General features: G+C 35.6%; 2 protein-coding genes across 2 annotated transcripts; both read left to right on the forward strand.

The window, feature by feature from the left end:
- The first annotated feature begins 299 nt into the window (after positions 1–299).
- Positions 300–1,931, forward strand: LOC113764013. The gene is made up of 5 exons (XM_027308042.1): positions 300–417; positions 569–745; positions 879–953; positions 1,053–1,193; positions 1,354–1,931. The coding sequence occupies exons 1-5, from the start codon at positions 415–417 to the stop codon at positions 1,684–1,686; spliced, it is 729 nt and encodes a 242-aa protein (XP_027163843.1). The 5' UTR covers positions 300–414; the 3' UTR covers positions 1,687–1,931.
- An 11,577-nt stretch (positions 1,932–13,508) lies between these two features.
- Positions 13,509–17,096, forward strand: LOC113762033 (vesicle-associated protein 1-3-like). The gene is made up of 8 exons (XM_027305273.1): positions 13,509–13,739; positions 13,965–14,035; positions 14,207–14,288; positions 14,459–14,568; positions 14,708–14,860; positions 14,939–14,986; positions 15,504–15,581; positions 16,795–17,096. The coding sequence occupies exons 1-8, from the start codon at positions 13,679–13,681 to the stop codon at positions 16,900–16,902; spliced, it is 711 nt and encodes a 236-aa protein (XP_027161074.1). The 5' UTR covers positions 13,509–13,678; the 3' UTR covers positions 16,903–17,096.

Below are 17,096 nucleotides of genomic sequence, written 5' to 3' on the forward strand. Positions count from 1 at the left end.
TGTTTCATTGGTAACAGTAACCTCTAACCCCCTCCCACTCCCAAGCAGTCTCTCAGTTTTTCTGCAGGCGCCGTCTCTCTTTTCTTACACCATACTACTACCACCACCACCACCACAATCCTCCTACATGGCTATTATGACTACTAGTACTGCTATTCCTATTTTTATTTCTTTCTGTCTGTCTCTCTCTTCCTGGAATCCCTGATCATTATATCATATCTTTCTCCCCTTCAACTCAACTTACATAAACCAACCCCCAAAAAAAAAACGGAGCTACATATATTCGCTCTTCAATTTCATCCTGGAATCCTTCAGTCATCATCAACTCTTCACGACCACAATCTCTCTTCTTCTAACCCTTCAACCCCCACGGACTTCTCTCTTTTATATCTGCATCCAAAATTCAAATTCAAGATGGTGATGTCCCTCTACTTTTTTTTTTCTTTTCTTAATTTCTCTTTGTAAGTGAATATACAAATTGGGTCCTTCTATTTTTAAAAGGCAGATAACTATAGTACTAGCTGATGGAGTTTTGGTTGTTCTTGATGAACGTTTTTGGTTTGTGCAGTTGGAAACTTCAACACTTCCTCAGTGGCTAATAGCCCTTTTGGGAGAGAAGTTCTTCAACGCCTGTATAATTCATGAGGATGCTAAGAAGAATGAAAAGAACGTATTTTGTTTGGATTGTTGTGAAGGCATCTGCCCGCATTGCTTAAGCGTTCACGCCTCTCACCGCCTCTTACAGGTATTGTTATTCTTCGAAATTCATCAAAATTCAGGGAAAAGAAAAGAAAAAAAGCTCAAAATTATGCATGTGGTGATGTGTGCATCTTTTCTGGAAACTGGTCTTCAATTCAATTTTAATGTCTTGGTTTCAGATAAGAAGGTATGTTTACCATGATGTGATAAGACTGGATGATGCTGAGAAATTGATGGACTGTGGTCTTGTTCAAGTAAGCTAATTTCAAAAAAATGAAATCAAATTTCAATTAAAGAAGGACATTTCAACTTTGTCTTGTTCATCGCATTGCTTATGTTCCCCTCTTTTGCAGTCTTACATCACAAACGGTGCAAAGGTGGTATTCTTGAATCAAAGGCCTCAAACAAGGCCCTCCAGATTCTCTGGCAACACCTGCATGATCTGTGATAAAGGCCTTCAAGAGCCTTACATCTTCTGCTCTCTCTCTTGCAAGGTTCTCTATAAACTAATCCCCGAAGAACAGAAAAGAATTGAAAAACAGAACAATTTTGTTTCTTAGTCTTCAATCTATAAGCCAACGAATAATTCTTCATTTTCCAATTTTTTTGGCGACCCAGGGTTTTCTCAAATGGGTTTTTCTTGATTTTGTGCAGCTACAGTACATACTAGGAACAGGGGGCAAGCTTTCGAAGTATGTGTACGAATGTGTGAATATAACTTTTCCTGAACCGGGTTTCGACGATGGACAAATGACCCCTGAAACGGTTCTTGAACCGGTCGCTTCAATTAGGACGGAGTCTGGATCGAGCGGTAGCGTTGGAAATGGTGGAGGAGCTAGCTGCCGGACGCTTGCTTGTACTGCCACGACAGAAATTGTGAGGAAGAAGAGGAGCACCATTTCTGCTAGCTTTCGTCCGGTTTGTGGTCCGGTTTTGGAGATATCGAACCGGAGGAAGGGTACGCCCCAGCGGTCACCACTTTATTGATTTGTGTACGGAATACTGACAAGGGGGGAGAGAGAGAGAGAGAGAGAGAGTTGAGGTGAAGGGGATTGGGCGTAATTTGGTATTTTGTGTCCCTTTGGAGGGTAACTTAAATAGATTGAACAATGGTCCTTCCCATGTCCCAATTTTGTAGATATCACCACCACCTCTCTCGTATTATAGAGGATTGAGTTCAATTGTCATACTAGTTATAGTTGTAGTATCGATATTCAAAAGAAAAGAAAAAGGGAAAGGGTATTAGTGATGGTTACTACAATGTTGTTCTTTCTCTTCTTCTTCATGGTTTAATTGCTGTTGGAATTTACTTAATGGCCATTTACTTGATACTAGTTTGTGTTCTTCTTTGAAGGGAGCTTACTTGATGGCAGTTTGTGTTGTGCTAACATCTACTCAGCTGAACTGCTGCACTTGATTAGGATGCTAAAAAAATTGTCAGTCTGTTCTACAGGAAATTAAAAAAAAAAAAATCTAAAGTCTGAGGGAGTTCATTTTTTGCTTTTTTTTTTTGGGGTATGAGTTGGAGTTATAAAGGGGAAGCATTAGGAAAAGTGTTGAGTTAGAGCCTGGGAATTGGTTTTGTTTCTGCTGTGGTTTTTGTGAATAGAGTTTTTGGTAGAGATTTTTGTCTACTTAATTTTACAGCTTATTTTTTTGATGGTAGGAACTAGGAATTGTTGAATTAGTAGTTATTCCAATACTGAAGCTGGAAAGTTTTGGAACCGAGGCAGATTAATGGAGTGTTTTCTAGAAATCAAGTAAATATGATTGAAGGGCATAACTAGTTCTTGCAGTAGTAATGATCTGTTAGGCCTTTCGTCCCACTTTGATAATCTTATTTTTTTTTATTTTTAAGTTTAATTTTTTAAAGTAAGGGTCAAAGAATTGTTGCAGCTCTTGATAATTTGGACATCACTTTGATAGTCTTTTCATCCGTTTTAAATTATAGTTCATTTTCAAATGAATAATATATAGTTAACTTTTAATTTCTTTAAAATATTCTGATTTAATGTATTTTGTTATCAATAAATATAACCTATCATATTCATTAATTACTTTTATTCATGTCCTGAATGGTGTAACTTTTCATCAATATTATTATTGCAATCAACATAAAAGTATGGTGGTTAATTATAAAACTAATATTAATGTAAGGGTGTTTTTAAAAACTAGAAAATTATATTTACTTTTCTAATAAAGTTAATTAAATTTTCTTATACTGTGTGAAAAAAATTAACATTATTAAAGTGGGATGGAGGGAATAATTTATTTGTGTCAGTCTCCTGGTGGTGTAATTTATGGCAGTTAAATATATTTCAGTTTTGGGATCTTCTTCCAGTTTGGCTTAAAATATTGGCAAGAATTTTATATTGGAGGATTAGTGAGATTGGTCTAACATCTGAAAGGCTGAAAATCTGCAAATAGTAATGGGGACAAGTTGAATTATGGCAGTATGACCCCCACCATCCTTCTTATTCTTGATGAAATCCTAGAATTGCAAACCACCACCAATCCCTTAATTAGAACCTCTCTTCTCTTTTGTTTCTTTCTCCTCTTTTTCTTTCTTTTTTTCTTCCCTAGAACCGAACAGAGACAAAACTATTTACAGCGCAAGGTTTATTCATGCATTCCCCAACGTCTAATTCATATCATATTAATTTTCTTGAGAAGGGAAAGTCTTGACTTTCAATTATTGTTATGTAGTACTGTCTTTGTCATATTTTGATAGTTTTAGTTTTTTTTCACACAATTTAAGAAAAAATAGTTAATTTTTTTAAAAAAATAAATTTAGATTACTATTTTTCTAAAATACCCTTACATTAAATAAAGTTGGTTTTTCATATATTAATATGTTTTGAAAAATCTAAATACATTAAATGGGGTTGGTTATATTAAATACTAACAATCTATATTAAATAAGGTAGTTTATAGTAATAAGAACTTACGTTAAATAAGAGTATTTTAGAGAAATTAAAAAATAACTACATTTTTCAATTGGAAAGTGGACTACAATTTGGGACAGACGAAAAAAGAACACAGGACTGTCAAAGTGGGACGGAGGGAGTATTTGCTGAAAATTGGTTGGTTCTACTTTTATATCCAAAATTCAAAAACAAATTTCAGCAATACTGATACAGCTAATTTTGCATGTTTAAAGGCTTCAAGTATTTAGTTTTGTAAGAATCGAAACTAACCCGGATGGTTCAGACTTCCGATATAAAGTTCTGAATTTAGGATCTTCTATTTCTAATCTATCCCATCTTACAGTACGATCCAATCCTACTCCAGCAAGATCATACGTACTTGAATCCCACTTAACATAAAATTAAGGATTATCAAAGTTGTTAAATGTGCATTTATTGAGATCAAAGAATCCGTGATTTTATAGCTTTGATTCCTTTGAGGCAGTCAATTCTTGAAGGGCGGGCATTTTTTGTCTATGATTTGATGCCTCTAAGCTTTTCTTCCTCTTCTTTGTACCTGTCTCTGAAATTCTGGTCAAGAAAGAGAATGCCTGAATGTGAAGGGAGGGAGGACCACAACGCTCAGAACTGCGGGTCTGGGGAACAACATTACACTCAAGAATCAAGATGTTGTCCAAAGTATTTGTTGGAAGCTGCAATGCGAATTATTCATGGCAAACATTTACCTTGCACTCATCAGCTTGTTCTGAATCGATTCCAACGGTATCTATGTTGTATATCATGTTTGCTTATGTGCCATCCATCACGTTACTAATTTCTACCCCAAAAACTAAAGAAAAATCCTTCGGAGAACAAATAAATTTCCAGGCATCCGCATGCGATAACTTTTGACTTAGGTGATCTACCACAGGTATAGAATAAAAAAAAGCACTTGGGATCCTCGGTTACATTTTTTTAGTGCCAATCCAATGCCACCAGTAGAATTGTGCCAAGTGTGTTGTTGTCATTAGCACTTTAATTTTTTATTAACTCAAATTGGTTCAAAGTTAACACAAATTTTCTTATTCTCTAAAACTCTGAACCAAAAGGCACACGGCCGGTCTAACTCCTGCATCAATAATTTTGTACAGCTGCTGCTTTGGGGAAAAAGAATAAGAAAACCCTCTGTTTCCGATGATTGCCTTCATTTGTGGCTTGATCGATGGTGCTCCAGTAAACCATTAGCCCAAGAGCTTTGTGTCGTGGATCCGCCGCATCAGTTGGTTTCGGATTTCTTTGGTCCAAGAATTTGATGCGGCAAGGAGTTAGCATTGGGATTCGGAGTTCAACCAATGAATGCGTCTGCAAGGTTGATATTAAGCCTTGGTTATTTACTCCAAGAAAAGGGTTCATAAGTTCAGAGGCCAATTCCACTGCAATTGACATATATTGGGATTTTTCATCCGCAAAATTTGGTTTTGGCCCGGAACCGCTAGAGGGGTTCTATTTAGCTGTTGCATTTAACCAAGAACTTGTCCTGCTCCTCGGGGATTTGCAAAAGGAAGTGTATAAGAAAAATAGGTCCTAGCCCTGTTGCATCTAATACGGTGTGTTATTGCCAAAAGAGAGCACATCTTTGGGAAGCGAGTATACACTACAAAGGCTCAATTCTGTGACCACGGGCCGATACATGACATCGAAATTGAGTGCGATACTGGGGGGATTAACGATCCATCTCTGGCCATCAGTGTGGATAGCAGAGCGGTGTTGCAGGTGAAGCGGCTGCGGTGGAAGTTCAGGGGGAACCAGACTATTTTGGTGGATGGACTGCCGGTGGAAGTGTACTGGGATGTTCACAGTTGGTTCTTAGGGAATGTTATGGGCAATGCTGTTTTCCTGTTTCAAGCCTGTCTCTCGGCGAGATGCTGCGAAACAGAGGGTTTTCTTATTCTTTTTCCCCAAAGCAGCAGCTGTACAAAATTATTGATGCAGGAGTTAGACCGGCCGTGTGCCTTTTGGTTCAGAGTTTTAGAGAATAAGAAAATTTGTGTTAACTTTGAACCAATTTGAGTTAATAAAAAATTAAAGTGCTAATGACAACAACACACTTGGCACAATTCTACTGGTGGCATTGGATTGGCACTAAAAAAATGTAATCGAGGATCCCAAGTGAAAAAAAAAGAGGGTGGAATAGAAACAACAAACAATTCAACATGGTGATGCATGTGCTAAAGCAAATTTCTACCAAGTTAGGTTAACAACTTATAGTAAAACGTGGTTTTGCAATAAAATCAAGATCTCTATTCCTGCATGGCATTTCTTTTTTTACGACTCATGAAGAAGACACCACTAATACATACAATAAATGTATACAACAACACAACAACAACACGCAGAAAATCAAAATCAAAGCAAATTTGAGCGCCCTTTAAGAATTAGTATAATTCCACAATCAATCTCATCTAACCCAATTTCATCAGATCAAACACATCTGCTGCACTATCAATTGCTATCTACAATCAAAATTGTGAAGAGTGTGAGGGTATGAAGCCCCCAATCCGTTGTCTGTTTTCACGTTCTTGCTGTCGCACGCACAGGCACAGGCACATTCCCATAGGTTTTTATTGGTTTCTACACTCAATAATGGAGTAAGGGGCCTGCCTCACCATCGTGCAACACTTTATAAGACAACTCTTATTGGATATCTTGATAACATGCAAATCAGTATCGTGAGGTAAATGGCCTTTTTTTTTTCTCTCTCTTTTTAATAGCGTATTCGATGGAGAAAACATCGAACCAGCAAGGCTGATGCATTTTTTACATATATATATATATATATATATGCCCTTCACATGTAAGAGGAGAGGAGGTGTAAGTGTTGATTACTATAGCCTGCAAAAGCTAAAAGAATGTTTTAGTTGCCAAATGTCTCTAGGGTAATCAATTCTCCGAGTTTAATGGTTATCTTACCCTGTATCAAGAGGGTGAATAGATTTTAATCTTTTTTCTCAAAGACAATCTAAAATAGCTATATGGTGAAGCCCGTACAGTGGATAAGAATGAAAAACTTGGAAAATGGATGGATCCAATCCAAGGCCAAGGGGTTGGTGAATATGGCTATTCATCAGCAGACCTTTTGAGCTACTTACATTAGAATACAAGTACCTGTAACATTTAAGGAAATTTAAGACGGCTTAGCCAATTTCAAAAGCAGTATGATATCTTTGCAGGTTAAAGTAGGCTGCTGTTGACATACTTTCGGGATTCAGGACAAAGAGTTTCGGCAGGCATTTACATTCAGAATTTTTGGTGGTTGGGCTGTCACCAGTTCACCACGACTATCCAATACATACAGTCTGATACCTGAGAAAGCGTCCGGGTTCCCCTTCCCACTGTAAACACAAATCTATCGACTGCTAACTGCTAAGGTGAGGACTTTCCAAGTCAATTAGCCTTGCATGTTTCACTCTTTCTCGATTTTCAAACGTTTTCATCATAGTAACATTTTACTTTTCCCCTTGAATAGAGAAACAAGTTTACTTTTCGTCTCTAAACTTTGAGTTTGAGACACATTTTGTCTCCAAACTTTTAGACACGTCACATTTAATACATAAATTAATTATTTTTTGTTACATTTAGTCCAAAAACGGTAAATTACTTGATTTGGATGAAGAAAGTCACATATTTGACACGTGACCGTTAAATAAAAACAATTTTTCAGTCAAAATTAACGGCCACGTCAGCCTTCTCCATCCAAATTGAATATTTTACCATTTTTGGACGAAATGTGGCCCAAAATAATTAATTCATGTACTAAATGTAGTGCATCTAAAAGTTTGAGAACAAAATGTGTCCCTAACTCAAAGTTTAAGAACAAAAAATGGATTTTTCCCCGTTAATTAATGGTGTGTTTAGATACCAAGCTTTTCAAAATATTTTTTTTCCTTGCACTATATATGTGCATTTTTCAACTACTTCTTTAAAATTTTAAATATCATTTTATCTTCCTTGTATCACGTCACAATAAAGTGTTACCTTGTTATTTTAAATAATTATTCTAAATAATCTCCTGTCCAAATATTTTTTAATGGCTAACTACTCCTCTTCGGCAAAGTAAAAAAATCTACATCTTGCTTTCTTGTGTTCATCGATATCAAAATTATACGCACACATCAGTCCCCAAGTTCAAGGTTTAATTTCAATATTTGTCAAAATAACTAAGGAAACGGAAAATTATATCGACATTAGACAAAATTTGAGAGGTTATGACAGGAAATGAATTACAGCCTGCATCTACTTGGATCGCATTATACACATCATATTCCTCCTTTTCCTTTGTACGTGTTAAATTCTTTTTGTATGAAGAAAAATCAGGTGCCTATTGCGCGCAAAAGTTGAGATAGCGTGTATATCCTGCTCAAAGCGTTGGAAATTCTTATGTATTTTTGTCATCAAACCTTCACTTTTTTTTTGGTGCGTGTGTGTGTGTTGGGGGGGGGTGCTTGTTGCTCGAATTTTTAAAATATGGTTTGACAGGTTATGGCCTTGCTTGAATCCCAGCAAGTACTTTTGACACAAGTATTTTTAATAAAAGTGCTTTTAAGTTATAAAAAATTGAGTTACTTAAATTACAAAAAATTAATTACTAAACACTCTAAAAGTGCTTTTTTCCGTGAACGCACTGAAACCCAAACAAGATTTTAACCTAGAAAATATTAAGCATTAACAATGAGTTTTAGCTCTTTGGTGCTGGAGTCCACTCCCGGTTGTGAGGTCTGAAGTTCGGGCTTAATTCAGGGTAACTGCTTCAATGCAGATATGGACGTTGGAAGTCCAAGAGCATAGCCTTCTTTAATGCAGCGGACTTCCTTAATTTCTCTCCAGCTAGACGCTACCTGAAGCATCGTCTTCAGCAAATATATCCCACTGTCATTATGAAAAGTGACCTTTCATTTAGAGTGGAAGGACATCAATTCTCTAATCAAAAAAAAAAAAAAAAAGAAGAAAGGGCATCATTTCGAAACCCAAATGAATCCACTTACTTACCTAGGTACTAAAAAAAAAGGGAGATTTGCAAATTGATCCCCAGTAAAGTGACCAAAGTAAAAATTCAGTAATACTCCCTCCCTTTTTTTATAACTGACGTTTAAGGTTTTGCACACCAATTAAGAAAAGTTTTTCATTGTTTAAATCTATACACTACTTTCCTTTTGTACCCTCATTAATTGTCCAATTCACCCATGTTTTCTCTCACTAGAGTATTAAATGGTGCTGTTTTACTAGGCCAAAAGTAATGCAAACTAACTCCCACCAATTATGAAAAGAGAGATAAAAGGGTAAAATTGTGAAAAAATAATTAATGCTGCATGGGGATAATAAAACGACAGATAAAAGTACTTAAGAGCAAATTTCTTAAACGTCAGTTATAAAAAAAGGGAGGGAGTATATCCTAAGCAAACTATCGTACATTTGAACTTTATTGGAATCTGTGAAGCTTGTGCCCCTTGTGAAAGTTCTACTGGATCAGCCTTGAAGAAAAGAACAAATAGTTCCTTCTCTTCTTTATCTCTTGATTTTAATTAGTGCAATTGCTGATTTCTCATTCCTCAATGTTGGGATGTGCAGATTTTATTAAGAGCATGTGTTACAATCATAAATATGTTTTAACTCACCTGAGGTAAAGACAAGTGCGTAACTTTCATTGGGCATGAGGCACGTAATAGGTTAGCGTACGTTCTGTGTTTTTAGCCCGGTCCATTTATGGCGGCCACCTGTGTGTACTCGCTGCCCAGTGCCGCAGAGTCACTGATTGGATAGGACAGTTTGAAGCCAGAAAGAAGACGATTTTGATTTTGCATTTATGTCCTCCGGAAGGAAGCACTGCAGCATTTGCATGGAAGCTCCCCTTTCATTTCATATATATGTATATATGGTCGCGATTTTTCAGTATTAGACAGGACCACTGGCTAGCTGTTTACTAAGACCAAGTCACGAAAGATAAACATAGAGTAGATCTCTGCTGCATGGAGTGGATGGACCTTGTGGGAGCAGCAATAATTTGGTATGTTTCAGATTCATATCATCATGTTTACATTTGTGCGGAATGTACTCGCACACTCAGATTTCAGGCAGACTGAATACAAATTTTGGCTTATTTGTGATGGCACTGGACTTGGCTGATAATTTGATTTTTTGTGGCCATGCAATAAATGATCTGCAGTCTTGACGTTACGTTGTATCATGATTGAAGCATCCCACTTCCTCTCCCGGTCTACACTAGGGTTCCTCTTACAGTTTGATAATCAGACCTTTCTTGTTAAAACTCCTAGCTAATTAAGCTTAAGGCCCTGTGTGGAGAGTTAGCATGGCCCTTGGAAGTGTTCCGTATATGAAGGAAGTCCTTGATGTCCAAAAAAATAAAATGCGTCAAAACACAAGTTGGCTCAATTGATAAGGACTTATCACTTTCTAATAAAAGATCGTGTATTTGAATTTTGCTATCGATGTAAAACCTGTATTGATAGGCGATATGTAAGAACTTCTACAAGTGACCTGTGATTTCAAAGGCATACCCTAACCCGTAACGGTGATTGAAACTTGATCCATCTAGACTTTATTTTACTACCAAAATAAAAAGAAACTGCAGTAACTTTGGTGTTCACAGATAAAGAATAACTTCATAACAAAAGGTGAAAAGCCATATTATGTGAACTGTGCAAAATTAAAGGGGCATTAATGTGCTGATCAATTGTAATTTGTAGGAAACGAAAAATCTGCATTTACGTCTTTATGTTGACAACCATTTGGGCAGCATGTCTATCTGGCTCATCAAGTGTAGCACTTGCTTCCAAGAATCTTGTGTAATCATGCAGTACACCAAAAAATTTAAAAAAAAAGTAGAATCGAATATGAGAATCAGTAGTATTTGCCAAAAAATATGAGAATCAGTGATAAGTCCATTGACCCCAGCTCATGCAACAGCAGTAATTTGAAGAAGCAATTAAAATTGACAGCGTAGGGCTTGCAGCTCAATCAATGTTCAGGGAACGTGAAATTGGAAGTACCTGATCCATCATCTCGTGTTTTCAGCCTGCAGGAATAGGCTTTTCAATGGTCAAGGACCCTCCGTGTTTGGATGAGGAATCCAAATCCGTGCAAGTTATCTCCTCTTCTACTTTGTGTTTATTTTTTTTACCACATTCATTAGTACTATGTCAAAAGCAGCAACAATGTCTTGTTAAGTCCAGGATTATAACTTATGCATGAATGCAGCATATCTTGCCGATGAATGAAAAATTATCTTCTTATGGCAAAAACAACTCAATTTGGACCATTGGAAAATTTTCTAATAGACAATATGATTAATTATATAGATAAGAACCAAAGGCTTACCTGCAAACAAACAAATAATTTTTTTTTTAAAAAAAAGAAGAAAGAATATCTCTGAATATTATTTTATTTTTAAAAATAAAATTTCTTAACAAATAATAAAATATTAGAGATATATATGTAATTTTATTATTAAAATAAAAAAATAAAAACATATATATATATAATCGAGTTAGCTCGCGAGCTAATGAGATGAATATCTCTAGACTTGAATTCGACTCGAGTTCAACTTGGTCAGTCAGGTTGAACTCAATTCGAACGCAATGTTGACCGAACTTGAATCTAGTATGGGGTTGAGTTGGTCGCAAGCGATTTGATTCATTTGCATTCCTGCTTGAAAGCAAATAGCATTGTTCAGTCCGTACAAAAAATTTAATTAAATTAAAAACTAACCCTGTATTTAAAGGCCTGGAGGATACAATTCTGTCCCTGCTTGGTAATACTACAAGCTACTTACCGCCGCACTCCTTGAAAGATAAGACGAACTCTTTGTTCTTAGGTAGTTCTTTTTATTATTTTTAAAGTTGCTAAAAATCTTTGGCGGCTTAAAACTTGTTTAGAAAAGATAATAAAGGGATAATCCCTAAAATTATATATCCCAGTCTAGGGATAAATTTAGAAAAAGAAAATGTTTCAAATAGTAATTCACGAGCTTAAAAAATGAAATAAAAGTAATCAATCTACCTGCTGTGTAACCAAAGAGCAAAACGAGAAGATTTCGACAGAGACAAATCCTATCAAACATCATCAATTTGGTATGTTTAGTTATCACGATTTGCCAAAAAAACAAAAAATCACGTTCTGTTTTGCTTATATCATAAATATAATTTTTAATTATTTTTTTATCTCACACATATCCCCTTGTAAAAAAGTTGAACAATATTTCACATAAATTTTTTTCCAAATAATTTACTACTACCATCATTCCAAACGAACCAGCTTCCCGACAAACATCCCCCTGTGTTTTCTCGACCAGACCTGGCCAAGCATATGGATTTTAACTGTCCGGCCTCCGGTCCCCAATCTTTGTTGAGTTTTAATGATTGGTTTGGCAGCCTTGGTGGATGTCCGCTGGAAATCCCAAGCTAATTCGATTTTCTTTGCTTTATATCTTTTTTACATTCTTTCCGAAAAAAAAAAAAAGGATCTTTAACACATATCAAATAAAGTCTAATCATTTTAGAAATTTTTATATTCTGTTTCTAAGCAGATTCTTGCAAACATTTTAGCAATTGCATTGTTTAGTATTTTGAATGTTTGCTAGTAGATAATTTCACACTTTAATCGTTTCTTATACACCAAATCCTAATAAGTTATAACTAAAGTGATTTGTCATCGTAATTTCTGTTAAAGACTGAAGAATCAAATGCCTCCTTCTAGTTATTTTTATCTTGCAAATTTGTTTCCACCTCAAATGTTTAATTTTAATTTGTCCAAGATTTTCATAACACAAAGTAGTTATCTGGATATTTCGTAGAGCATCAATTTTTTTTTTCTCTAATGTCTTATAAAGTTGTACAAAGTAAAAATTTTCTATAATTTGATTTCTAGCGACCTATCATGAAAATATAAAGAGTTGACATTTAAATTTACTTTTGATATTCAATGTATATATAACTCAATGATGAATTATTGAACTACTACTTTGGGAAAGTACTCTGGCATAAGAAGAGCAATTAGCATAATTATACAAATCCCCCATCAAAAATGTTATTTCCTTATGTTTACCCTTCTTATTATTCAATTAGATCAATGTGCCCCTTAAAAATTTTTAATTTTTTCCAAGATAATAAACAAACCAAGTAATCCTACATTAAAAGTGATTTCGACATGCCACATGCCCTTTTTGCAAAGCACAAATTTTTTTTAAAAAAAACTGAATGAGATTAGTTATTTGTACATATTAGTTGTAAAAGATTTGCACAACAACACATATTTGCTTGCAAAATCATCAATTTTGTTGGGCACATATTTTATCTTGATTTTTCTTAATATGACAATACATGATAACGAGCACATCATTGATTTTTTTTTTTTAAAGCTTATTCTTCCTTTCTTCAGAGCTATACATCTCATGTGAAAAATGTTCAATTTTGATTTGTCTTTGTTGAGTTAATTGTACGTTTGAGTGTAATTCTGTAAATTTAAAAATGGGATCCATCTGATAACAAAATGTGGGGAACAAAATGACAAAGCAGGGTCTTTTGGAGGGGGAGTTTCGTAATTAATCCATTTATTAAATGGTAATAGAAAAACGCTATCGTTGTATGGGGGGATCTACCAGTATTATAATCAGTCTAATATTTTTGGACCCAACCCATGAAGGCCCTGCCTTTAACGGGCTGGGTAGACCGAGCGTGGCTGGTCTGGTGGTATCCAGTAACCACAATCCACTAAGGAGGGACAGGACGCTATAGTCTTTAGACAGGTAAGGAGGGACAATATAGTCAATTGACCATTGCTCCCGGAAAAGCCAATGAGCTTCTCTTCTGATCACATCCTGCAAGGCGAAGAACAAAAACAGAAAGAAAATCGGGTCCTTCGAGGGAAAAATAGGTTTATGAAAAAAAAATCTTTAAACGGCAGATTTCTGAAATCATAGCCGTCTTCTTTAATCCAATTCCCTCAAAGAACCCTGAATTTATTTCTTCATTTCCCAATTGCCAAGTGTTTGATAGAAAGCCATGGGAATTAGCGGCCCCGGTGATTTTCTTAGCATTCACCCAACAGAACTCAAGTTTCCATGTAAGTTTTTACTTGAATTTTCTCTTGTTTAAGATTCTTTGCTCTCTGGTATTTGTGTTTTGTCTCTTTTTTTTTGGGTTTTGATTTTATTTATTTTTTAGGCTTTTGGTGCTTTAGCTTTCGCTGGTTGCTTGATTGTTATGGTTCAACTAATGGGTTATTCTTGTTTTCTGGTTTTTGTTGATGCTACTCCTTGATGATTTTGTTGGCATGTATCGGAAAAAGTTGAATTGAGAAAGCAGAGTTCATGTTCTTTGCAACTCATCAACAGGACTGATCAATATATTGCATTCAAGGTACTTGTTAATCTGAGAATCGAATATAGCCTTGTGGTTTAGGGGCTTCGTTTTTGTGTTGGAACGAGGGTTGGATTTTCAACCATTCCTTTCCTTCTTCCTATTCTGTGAAAAAACAACGTATGTTTTGAATACGTGTTATGGACTAATTAGTTTTGATGTTGTCTTAAGGTTAAAACAACCAATCCCAGAAAGTACAGTGTTCGGCCGAATGCTGGTGTTATTCGGCCTGGTGCCATTAGCAATGTCACCGGTAAAGTTTATTTCATGGAAGTTATAGTTCCTGATAAGAGGTTTTATGGTTCTTCATATGTATTAACCAAGTATTCTGGTTTTCAGCATATAATGCTTAGTTGGTGGGGAATATGTACCTTACAGGTTAACTTGTATTGCCAATTGCTTGTTTTCTTGTTGATTGTGCAGTTACAATGCAGGCGCATAAAGAGATGCCCCCTGATATGCAGTGCAAAGATAAGTTTCTAGTTCAGAGTGTTGTCATGCCTGAGGGTGCAAAGGAGTTAAATCAGCAGATGGTGGGTTCTTTCTTTTAGGGCAGATAACTTATGTAAAGAGTCTATTTGATCATATTTTATTCTATTTTCATATGATTTTGGGTTTGATGAGTGAGTTGATATATTGAAATGAACTGATTTTTGTGAATTTGATCCGTAGTTCGAGAAGGAGGACGGAAAGGTCATTGGGGAGTCCAAATTGAGGGTTGCTTATATTCCTGCCAATCCCCCTTCTCCAGTCCCTGAAGAACCTGAAGAAGATTCTTCTCCCATATCATCTATGGTTGATGATGAGGTTAAAAGTTCTGAGCATGTAAGTGTTCATTATTTCACATTTGTTGCCTTGCCTCCATTGATTTTTTAATCATGCCTTGTCCTACAAATATGCCAGGTAAGTAGGACTTTTGAGGAGTCAACAGGCGGAGCATCCTCTTCAGAGGTGAACAGACGTTTCTTTCTTTTGCATCCAACATCATAGGCAACATCTTTGCAGACCTTGTTTCGATTGAAAAATGAAAGCACATATCTTAAGGCGCTTCAGTCTGGTTTACATTTATCCATTTTAATTATGCTTTTGTTTTTGTGAAATTCGTTATTTTGGAGATAAGTTTGCAATCAAATATTTTGGCAAGAGAACTTCTGATTGAGTATACCTGTCATCTTAGTGTCCCAAAAAAAGTAGATTGTTTTTTAAGTTGGTTTCTGTATCTTGAGATGCTTTATTGTCAAAATTCTTTAGCAACTGAAAATTTTCTTTTACTGAGGCTGGACATGATGAACTACTGGGGGTGCCAATTAATTTGTACCATTTTGTTGTTCTGGATCAATTAAGTGTCTTGACTGAGTTTTTTTAAAGCATGTGCAATTGTCATCTGCCCTTTGTTAGTCATTTGTGTTATTTTCTTAACCCCTTCTGTGGGTGATAGTTGTTTAGCGTAACACTTTTTCTAATGCAGGATTGGCCTATGATATCAAAGTTGATGGAGGAGAAGACTTCTGCTACTCAACAGAATCAAAAGCTTTATCTTGAGCTGGTATGCTGAGAATGATCATGAATTGCTAAAACTGATGCTATATCACATGATGACTCATGTTTCGATAGTTTCCCTTTTCTTTTTTTCCCCCCTCCTTTTCACATCTTTATGGGGCTATCTTAATTTTTCCTTTTCGATTCATAATCTATTAACAGTACAGAGTATGAGCATAATTATGTAGGTTCATGCCCATTTTTGAGCTAAGTTGTTTGAGAATTGACTTCAAGATTGGGTGTATTGGTTAGGTTCATGATGTCTAGATCAGTAACGTCAAATTAATACTATGTTTGAGCTTGTGTTCAGTTAACAGGATGATGACATCATAGTTTTTTGCAGAAAGATTTTTTTTTTTTTTTAATATTTTAAATATGGGGAAACCAAAGCTCATGATCAGTTAACAGATGATGACATCATAGTTTTTTGTAGAAAGATTTTTTTTTTTTTTTTTAAATATGGGGAAACCAAAGCTCATGATTGTAACTACTCTGTACCTTTTCACCAGAGTTTTTTTTTTTTGAAGGACTTTTTTGTTCACCTTGAGCTCAAGTAGTCATCTAGGTTTCCTAAATCACAGAACCCTAACTCTTCGTGAAGGCTTCGCTCTTTTATATGTGATGAAATGGGAGGGCATTCCTACATTCTTTGTTACAGGAGAGGGGATGGTGTGGTGAAATGGGAGGTCACTTGGAATCACGAGAGAAGAGTTCATATTTAAAAATTCATACTGAAAACAATGAAGTCAGATAAATCACTGCAGGTTCTATGTTAAAAACTTGAAATGCTTTGATTGGAGGCTTATGTTGTAAATCTAAATATGCCTAATGTGGCAAAGCTTTCATGACGGATCTTTTCTAATATGCTTTTCTTTCAAAATTTTGAATCTCAGAACCAAGCTTTATTCATTTTAACAAGCAGAATATTATGATTGCCCGCTAATTATAGGGTTAATCTTTTGTTCTTGACTTGATGTGACAATTGTTTCCCTTTGTCTAATAAGGACATGAATATCCTGCTCCATTGTTGCTTGATAAAAGAACAGTAGTAGCATGCTTTTGGATGATGTATCGGTGACTAGCGGAATAGTTCAAGGCAATGTATGCCAATTGTTTTATACGTCACGATGTATGAGCTTAATTCGGTGCATTGAAGAGATAGCAATTACTACTTTCTATATTTATGATATGCTGTAATGTGGGTTTTTCATATTGGACAGGAAAAGACGAGGAAAGAAATTCTCAGGAATCAAGTTGGTCGTGTCTCCTTGTTCATCGTGTTACTCATTGGTCTAGTAGGTGTGCTAATTGGGTACTTTATCAGATGAAGCGAGTATTCCAGAGCAGGCAATTTGCATGGAAAGATGCTATTATTGTTAGTGCCATTTGATAATCCATTTCTTTTTGAACATCGAAATTTAGTTTATCATGTCTTCCTTTCAAAAATTTTGTAGACAAATACCATTGATCATTTTACATGCGAGGGACTGGTTTCTGTGGAATTTCAAAGGGACCTTGCCTT

This window comes from Coffea eugenioides, chromosome 2, assembly GCF_003713205.1.
Source record: "Coffea eugenioides isolate CCC68of chromosome 2, Ceug_1.0, whole genome shotgun sequence".
NCBI classification, from domain to species: Eukaryota; Viridiplantae; Streptophyta; class Magnoliopsida; order Gentianales; family Rubiaceae; genus Coffea; species Coffea eugenioides.